This window comes from Mycteria americana, chromosome 2, assembly GCF_035582795.1.
Source record: "Mycteria americana isolate JAX WOST 10 ecotype Jacksonville Zoo and Gardens chromosome 2, USCA_MyAme_1.0, whole genome shotgun sequence".
Classification (NCBI taxonomy): Eukaryota; Metazoa; Chordata; class Aves; order Ciconiiformes; family Ciconiidae; genus Mycteria; species Mycteria americana.
The window spans coordinates 143,169,474-143,178,235 of record NC_134366.1 but is presented as its reverse complement, the minus strand read 5'-3'; the positions used below and the strand labels follow the sequence as shown (position 1 = coordinate 143,178,235).

Genomic DNA, 8,762 nt, shown 5'->3' with positions numbered 1-8,762 from the left:
TGACCTCATTTTATTCCTAGTATCAATTTTTAGAATGTGAAAACGTTCCATTTAGAATTTCTGACTCACTAATTAGCAGCAGTTAGCTGACATGGCTGTAGTTTAGCTAAAGCTTTATCAACAGTATATTTACTACCGCAATAAAGGTGCTTGCTGCAGATGGTAATGCATGTGACAAAGAACGTACTGTGCTCCCCAATCAATATATTTATGTCATAACTGGAAACAGCTTGGAGCCTTGAGAATACTTTATCACATCATTCCTGGAGCTATAACTGAGCAAACCTTATCAAAGTACAAAAGTAAGTAAGTAAGTAATGAGAAGTTAGAAACAGGTCTTCTGCTCACAAGAGAAAGTAAATAGCAGGGGTGGGAAAGGGGGGGGGGGAGGAGAAATACAAAGTGTTCCTAGATATACATGAGTTTTAGTAACTTTGGAAAGGGGAAAAGTAGTTACATTAACATCAAATTAATAGTTGCATTATATCATTGTCTTTCATGTGATGAAGCTTACAGCATCTGTGCATCTTTGTGTACATCTATGCCAAATTTCTTGTATCTTATGCAAAATAAAACTTCTTAGTAGTTTTGGGGTCTTAATTAAAATAAGTGTATAGGTACTCTTCTTTCACCGGGAAATGATGAAATAACCAGGGGACAGACAAAATCCAAACCCACGGGGGGCTCTAGCTCTCCCTCTAGTGCCTCTGCAGCAGATTTAACACGGGGTTTGAATTTTTTTTTTTTTTTTTTCATTTTTATTTTTACACCCCCCCCAAGTCTATTTATCCCACACTTGCTAGCAGCTGTAGAGAGTGGGTGTCAAATGCTACTACAGATGGGAGGCACGAATTCCCAGCTAAGCCTTTTGCAGGCACCCAGTCAGATTAGTTACAGGAAACGAGCTTCGTGCAGGCGGGTGTCGTGAAGCCTGGTCCTTTGATGGAAGGTTTCGTTCCTGTAAGGATTTCTGGATTTGGCCCAGGACAAATAACTGTCTTACAGCTAGAAGACCACTGTGCAGTGCTCAAGGAAGCTTCACTGTGGTGGACTACTCATCTGAAGACCTCCAGGTTCTTTTGGAGGCAACTCCAACAGCCCTGCCCTAAATGTATTGACACCAAATGATTACAACTGCAGTGTAATCCTCTTCTAAAGCATTTAACCACTTCAGAGTTTAACTTCCAAAAGTGACCTTGGACTTGGAGACACTCAGGCATTTAAAGAGGTAGAAAGGCATCTGCAGATATTGTCAGTGATGTACCACACTTAGGTTGTGGTAAGGCGGGAGCCTATGGGATTTTAGAATCCGCTAGGCAGCTGCTTATCTATCCCAGCGCATACATAGGTATGATCTTGACCTGTAGACACTAAGAGGTGTGAATGATTTATTTTCCACAAAAGGCTTTTAGCAGGAAATACATAAGACAAAACTGTAGACTCTTTGACTTGCTATTCAGCTGATATCCAGCCTTAAAGAGGCACTTACATGTTCAGTGTCTCTTTTTGATGGTACACTTAACTGGGCACAGGCAATTCTGCTTTTAGGGATTTCTAATGCTGCTTCAGGTGGGACATATTACATAGGATTTCTGACCCAATGTATGCTCCTCTTTGGCTGCCAGGACTTTGATTGAGTAAGTGCTTTCAGGGTATGCCTGGTGCATCAGGCAGTAACACAGAGGGAGGGAGCGTGCTTGCTTGTCTGTTTTCCTTCCCCTAATATCCCACTGATATTCACTTAGAATATGGCAAATATAGGTTCACTGAGTAGCTGCAGTTTTTACTTACCCATGATACCGATGGTTCATATGTACTTGTCTCCCCTGCTGAAGGGGTTTTGAATTTGCACTTTGCAGGAGAGTGCCCAAGCCAGCAGATTATGAGGAAAGGGCTACCAGGTGAGCTGGAGAGTGGTGTGAATACCGCCCTGCCATCAGGGCTGTCGTGTGCGGAGGAAAAAAAACCCCTCTGTGTTTAGCTATGTCACACTGAATATTTAATAATGTCCTTAGTGGAACACAGCTGAGCAACTAGGCTTTTCTCTTGCTAAAATTTAATGTCAGACTCTTTTGATCCCGTGAACTTTTTTTTCATGCACAGTGGAACTGATTCCATTGGAGGAACTGAACTTCTTCCTACCCCACGACAGGGTGCTTCCCACTGAGCTTGGGACGGGTTTATGGGAGATAAGAGCTTAATTCCCCACCTAGAAGAGGGAGTTGAACTCAGGTTTAGGTTAACAAAATCCTTCTAGGCACTGACTTATAAAGGAGCCAAGCTGACGGTGCTCTTTTACTGCATTTTGAAATAAAGCATTGGACATGTTCCTTAGGAAGGATTTCTCCCAGAAGGTGACTCAAGGCTGTGAATGAATGGAGGACATTCTGTGCCAAGTAAAGTACTGCAACTCTGGCAAGGCAAAGGATTGGGGACAGATTTCTTTAGCACTTTCGAGTGCTGAGGTTATGTGACCTACATGATTCAGGTCTCAAATGCTTTGGGACTTGGCTCTCAGTAGACACAGCCCACTCAGCACACTTACAGTTGTACAGTCTTGTTTGTGTTTGCCATTAGATCAGCACAACAGCTACCCTGAACTAGTATAACCTATCATCATCCGATTCAGCTCTCTGTACATAGGAAGGTATCTGTTCGGAGGTAATGGCATTTGTAACTATGGCAGGAAAGCTAAAGGGCAGCAAGGTTCTTTGAAAAATAGTTACTCATCTTAAATCTGGATTCTTCAATGACCTTGGCAGTATTAATTCTTTGAAACCTTGGCCTTTATTCACTTCTGACTGCCTTGGCTGTTATTTGCAATAAACGTCTGATCTAGGGTGAATATATTTTAAAACTGGGCTCTGCCTGCACAGCAGGAGATGTGGCCTATCTGTATGGCAGAGCACTGGGAAAGCTCAATTGTTCTGAGTGTGAAATGAAACGTGACATACAGCTGTAACGTGAGCTGCTTCTGCATTTGCTGCTCTACTCGTATTCCCATACAATAAATGTCCCTTGCACAGGACAGGTCCAGTCCCACTCAGGACAAAGCATTTTGAAGTCCTGTATTTAGGTAGGTAGTGTCAAGTTCACATAGGCTTGCCTTATATATGTGTACATCTTTGTTTTTATTTTTATAACTGGCTGAAGGAAAGAAAAAGTCACGGGCACAAAGCTCAGTAGCTCAGTACACTCCTAGTCCCATTGTCCTTCACTTTTGTCCTCTTTCATAAAGACAACAAGACCTTCACAACAGATTCAGTCTTTTCTTCCGAGTGCATGTGTTTATATTCTACGATCATAATTGAGCCCATAGGCAATAGTCATAGTAGTTTTAATAGGCATCGGTTTGAGTAACAGATGCTCATTACAATGATTCCGTCTCCTCGCTAGTCAGGGCTATATGTAAAAAGGGAATATGTCATCGTATTTGGAGATGGTGGGTTTTGAGTCTTTTCCTGTGTAAAATCTTTCTGGCCAAGACAGCTGGGGACCTGGTTGGGCTCTGATCCCACAAGTAGCCCCGTCGTGACTTTGAGTGGGCCACAGCTGCTAGGGAGATTGAACTGCAGAGTGCCTGAGGGAACTGGGAAGGGGGGATTTCTAAACTTAGACACTGAGTTCAGCAAAATTGGTGCAAGGCCATGTACATTATGGCTACACCTGTATTGAACAGGGCATTCCTCAGCGGGGCGGGCGGTGAACGAGTCAGCAGTGCTCCACTCAGGGCAGTGCCATGGACTCACGTGGGCTGGGGGGAGTTTCGCTGGCAGAGGGTACTGAATCAGCTCCCCAGATAATACCCCTTTCCTGATGGCTAGCTCTTTCCTGATGGCTAGCTCTTGCTTTTTGGGATGTGCTGGTGAAATAGCCCTGCCCCTAAAAGAAGCAGTGAGATGCCGACAGCTTCACTGCTCTGCAGGTTGGTTCCTGACAGGCGTTTCAGTGCTGCCAGGGCTGCTGCTAGTGTAAAGCAGCTGCAAAAGGGGGCAAATTTTAATGCTGTTGATATTCTTCCACTGTGATTACACATCATGTATCACATATCAGCTGCTCAGTGGGAAAGCTTGGGACTTCAAGTGGAGTACTTGAGAAAAAATCTATTTTTTTTCTTTTAAAAAAAAAAGCAGATGTACCTTCTCAAATATCTATTTGAGTTTATTTTTTGAAACAGTCGTAAAACATAACTGAGATATGTGGGATGAACTTGTGGTGAGAATCATATATTTGAGCAAATTTCTGTGCTACGAGATGAAACAAGGTATAAACATGCAGGGATATATTCTGATCTGCTTGCTATTTTTATGGCACCATTGTAACAACCTCCTGCTGCAGCTATGCAGAACCTAGAATATAACAAGCATTCCTTTACCCTAGCAAAAGCTCACGTTCCTCAGCTTCATAGACTGAAAAATACCTGGATTTGCTGCTGCTGTTTGTCATCCAAAGCAAGGACATCCTGAGTTGGCACCTCCTGGCTTGCTATTGTGCTGTGCTTTAGCATGTGACCGTGCATGCTGAACGCTGGTGACAATCTGGCTATTCACACAGCCCCACGCTGCGGAGGCCTTGCCGCTCGTTCCGCGCACGCATTGATCTTTTCAAACAAACAAATCCATAGATGTCAAGGCCAGGGATTTGAAAAGGGTGGAGTAAAAGATCTATTTGGTAGCTTAATATTCCTGGTAGTCTTGTAAAGCAGCTTGCTGGGCAAACTATGTAATGAAAACTTCTCTGCGCTTAGCGATATTTTAATAGCAAGAGTTCAGACTGCAGCCAGGATAGTTGTTGGTGGTTTTCTTTTCAACTGTTATTAACACAGTCATAATGCATCGGTTTGCCTGGTGTAAGTGCTAACGAGTCTCGCAGGGGAATCTCCGAAGTGAAAATAAAATCACGGTTTAATTTCCAAAACGCGGTGCAAGTTGTCAGGGTGCATACGCTTTGCCAGCAAAGGCACAACAAACAGAAGGGAGAACCGCCGACAACGGCGGCTTCCACAGCAGCACAGCTGGCTCTCTTCAGTTACCGTGCGATGCAGCCTCTTCCTGCTCGGAGCATTAATTACAGACCGCAGGCTGGTCCCGCCTTCCCCCACCCGGCCCGGGCAGCCGGGTGAACAGCCGCGCAGGGCCGCGCCGCACCACCGCGCAGGGCCGCCCGCGGCGCGGAAGCGCTGCACGGGGAGCCAGGCGCTGCCCCGGAGAGCGACTATACTACCGGTAAGGGCTCGCCCGAGGGGCGAGCACTGCGGCCGGAGAAACGGGGGCTGCGGGGAACAAGCCCCTCCGTCCAGCTTTAGGACTCCCAGTACCGGCTTAAAAGCGCTGCGGTCCCCTAACGCGAAGACCGGGTACACGACGGGTTCGCTTCGTCGGTTCTGATCTCTTTACGTTCCAGGACTAAACCGCGCCGGGTCGCAGCGGCTGCCGGGCCGGGACCGCACTGCCCGGCCTGCCGCCCCGCCGGCTGCGGGCCCCGGCCGGGCCGCGCTCCCCGGCTGCCCTCACCTGGGCGCGGCGGGGCGGGCCGCTGACTGACGTGCGGCGGCCCCGCCCCCGCGGGCGCGGGCGGCGCCTCCGCTGCCAACCAGCAGCCGGCGGGGGGAGGCGGCGGTTGCCGAGCCGAGGCGCGGAAAGCCGGGACCGGCGCCGGGGCCGCCATGGAGCCCCCGAGGGACCAAGGTAGGGCGGGGGCTGCCGCCGCGCCGCGCCTCAGGCGGCCCCCCGCGGCGGGTGGCGGTGCCCGGCGCTGCCGTGCGGCGGGGGGACGGCGGTTCCTCTCGTAGCCCTTCCGCCCGGCGCGGACCTGCCCTGCCCAGTTCGGCCCTGCCAGCCCGCGGCGGGCCCGGCTCGGCGCACGCTGCGTCCCCTCCGGGGCCGGGCGGGGGGGGAGATCCCCTCACGAGGTAACTCCCGTGGCGGGCGTGAGGGGGTCCGCTGCGAGAGCTGAGCGCGCCCGGCTGAGGCAGCTCGGCTGGAGCCCGGGGCCGGTGCGGGAGAGGGTCCCCCCGGCCTGCCGCAGGGCTGCGCCTCCCGCCGCGCCGTCAGCTCAGAAAATGCGGAACCGGGGGACGGGTGCTGGCTTCGCGCCGGGGCGGGCGGCGGAGCCCCGGGTGGCCCCCGTCCCCGCCGTGGGCGCCGCCGCTCCCCGGGCGGCGGGCACGGGCAGTAAATGCCGACCTTCCCACCGGGGTCGGGGGGAGAATAAACTTTCTGGTTTCACCTAGGAGTAAAAGTAGCGCGCTTCCATTTTACGAGTGTGTAACTTCTGATGAACCCGCACTGTTTGTGCGGTTTATTCCCTCTTAATTCTGTCCATCCCAGGGCTGCTCAGCAGCTGGCAGCTCCATTTTGGCAGCCGCTCCTCGGCTCCTGAGCGGTAGCAGGGCTGGCACCTCCGGGGGGCCGCCTGCGTGGCTCTGCCGGCCGCGGAAGGCGGTGGTGCTTCAGCGGTGTGCATTTTGCCTGGGGAAGACTTGTCCTAGCTGCCGCGGTTGCAACGCTCTCCCTAAACTTCGTGGTTTGTTTAAAACAAAAAGACCTTGGGACTTCTGCCCAAGAGAGTAGTTGGTGCCTTGATGAGGGCTGACCTGAATGCGGGCAAAGCAGGATCTCTTGCTATAAAAGCTTCTCCTGCAAAGGTGTATTACATATATCCTGCTGATCCATGTATCAGTTGGAGTCTTTTATACGGTGTACTACTGAACTACACATCACCTGCTTTCCACCGGACGACGTAAGGCAGGCCGGGATCAATAAGCTACTCTGTTTGAGTAAGCTGGTAGGGCTGCTCGGCCCAGCTCAGCGTCTGCACCCTTGGACTGATTTCCTTCAGCGTTTTCCTGCTGAGTGTGCTTGGGACCGTAGGAAGTGTTCACTTGTGGCGGCAGCGGTGTTAGAGGCACAGGAGGTGCTGGGAGTGTAACCCTTGACTCTGTGGTCAAGCTTTCTGCTCTGCCACGTGAGCTGGTTCAGGCACCAACCTTGATCTGTCTGTACTCTTAAGTGTTTCGAGGCTGCTGTAGTACACCTGTACAATTAGCAGTGACTTCTGAGTTTCTCTGTATATAGAGAAAAGGGCAAGTTATCTTTGCTGGAGCAGAAGATAGTCTGATGAGGGGCTGAACCTCCTCAGGGAGGTTCCTTCAAGCATGCTTAAGTCCTGTGTCTATCTTCAATATATATAAATTAAAAAAAAAAAAAAAAGAAAGCAAACTCCCAAACCCTATTCTTGAGGACTGACAAACAGAACCATTCAGCCAGAAAACTGCACAACTGTCAGTTGGATCAGGATTTTAATTCCAACTGCAGGAGCATTAACACAGATTTCAGTATTTGTCCTGAAGTTCTTTCTTTGTGTTTGAGCCTATTAAACGGGAAACACCTTTATTGCAACTGCAGGGTCTTAAACAACTTCTAATGGAAAAGGGGAGTAAAATACTGTGGTCTTTTGAAAAGCTTTAGTGACAATGCTGACACTTTCTAGAGGCTTGTTTTGCTATTGAACTTATTCTTGTATAAATACTGCTTTGTATGAAGAGGGTACCGCACCTCAGGTTGTATATTGGACTAGTGTATCTAGTGTGACATGAGTGACTGTTATGGAGCAAAAATGGTGCAACACCTTCTTCCTCTGCTGCCTTTTTAGAGGTCATTATGCTATTTTCTCTTTTGGGTGAGGTGAAGACCTGCAGGTACAGTGGGAAAATCTGGCATAGCCAACACACTTGTGCTTGTTCAATTAATGGCTTCTAATACCCTGCTAGTTAGCCTTCAAAGACCTATGTCCCTGGCAAACTGCAGTGCTTGCATTGGAAACTGTACTTGATGATACAGTATTACTCACCAAAGCCACGTACTTGGCTAAAATCCAGGCTGCCAGGTCCTGTCTCGGAGGCTGGCTTAAACATCCTAGATTGCCTCCTCTAACCAGAAATTAATTTGTTTAAAAGTGTGAGTCAGAGGTTGCACTTTTCATTGTTATGATGACAGCTTTCTCAGCTAGCGAAAGTTAGGAGGTGGGAAGAAAATCTAGATGATAGTTAAGACTGCAGCCAAACTAATAAGGCTAATACTCCAGGTGTACAACGTGTTTAAGTTGTCCCTCTTTCTCGAGCGGTCAGGTATGGCAGCAGTCCTTAAACAGTTGTTACTAGCCTCCCATCATCAGCATCAGAACCATGGAGCAATTTTTCACTTGAAGTGTCTTTGTTTTCAGCAAAGGGATGTTCTGGCTATATGTCTCTACATGGTGCTCAGTGTACTCCAACTGCTCTGGAAAGCTTGTGCTTGGGGCCTCTTGTTGTGATTACAAGCACCAAAACAGTAGTGTTGGCTTAAGCCAAACGGATATAATATTCTCCTGAGATGAGGAGTCCCTTGTTCTGTTGCTTTGCCTGAAGTTGCCACGAACAAAAATCTGGTCTTTCACTGTGTGGACTCAGTTGCTGAATGGACTAATAACTGCAGTTGTGTTTTCACAAAGATTCTGCCTGCCCCCCCCCCCCCCCCCCCCCCCAAAAAAAAAATTCATGTACCTGGTTTTACTTGCAAAAAGAGTCTCTCTGTGGCTTGCCACTGTTACTGTTAGTGCTGGTACAATTCACCACTGGAAAAATAAGGATGAAGCTGCCCCAGCAGTATAGAAGCAGCGTGCTGATGTGCTCCGAATGAGGAGACTGTGCCATTGAGCAATCTTATGAAGACATGCAGCATGGCACAAACAGTTATCTAGTAATACTGCATCTCTGATGTTGT

The 8,762-nt window shown here is 48.8% G+C and overlaps 1 protein-coding gene across 2 annotated transcripts in view; it reads left to right on the top strand.

Annotated features, from left to right (window-relative positions):
* The first annotated feature begins 5,550 nt into the window (after positions 1 to 5,550).
* Positions 5,551 to 8,762, top strand: part of TPD52 (tumor protein D52) — a 131,710-nt gene continuing 128,498 nt past the window's right edge. For both annotated transcript variants that reach the window (XM_075494856.1, XM_075494855.1), the window contains exon 1: positions 5,551 to 5,687. In XM_075494856.1, the coding sequence (XP_075350971.1) occupies positions 5,666 to 5,687 (22 nt within the window). In that variant the 5' untranslated portion in view covers positions 5,551 to 5,665. The remainder of the gene's footprint in view (positions 5,688 to 8,762) is intronic.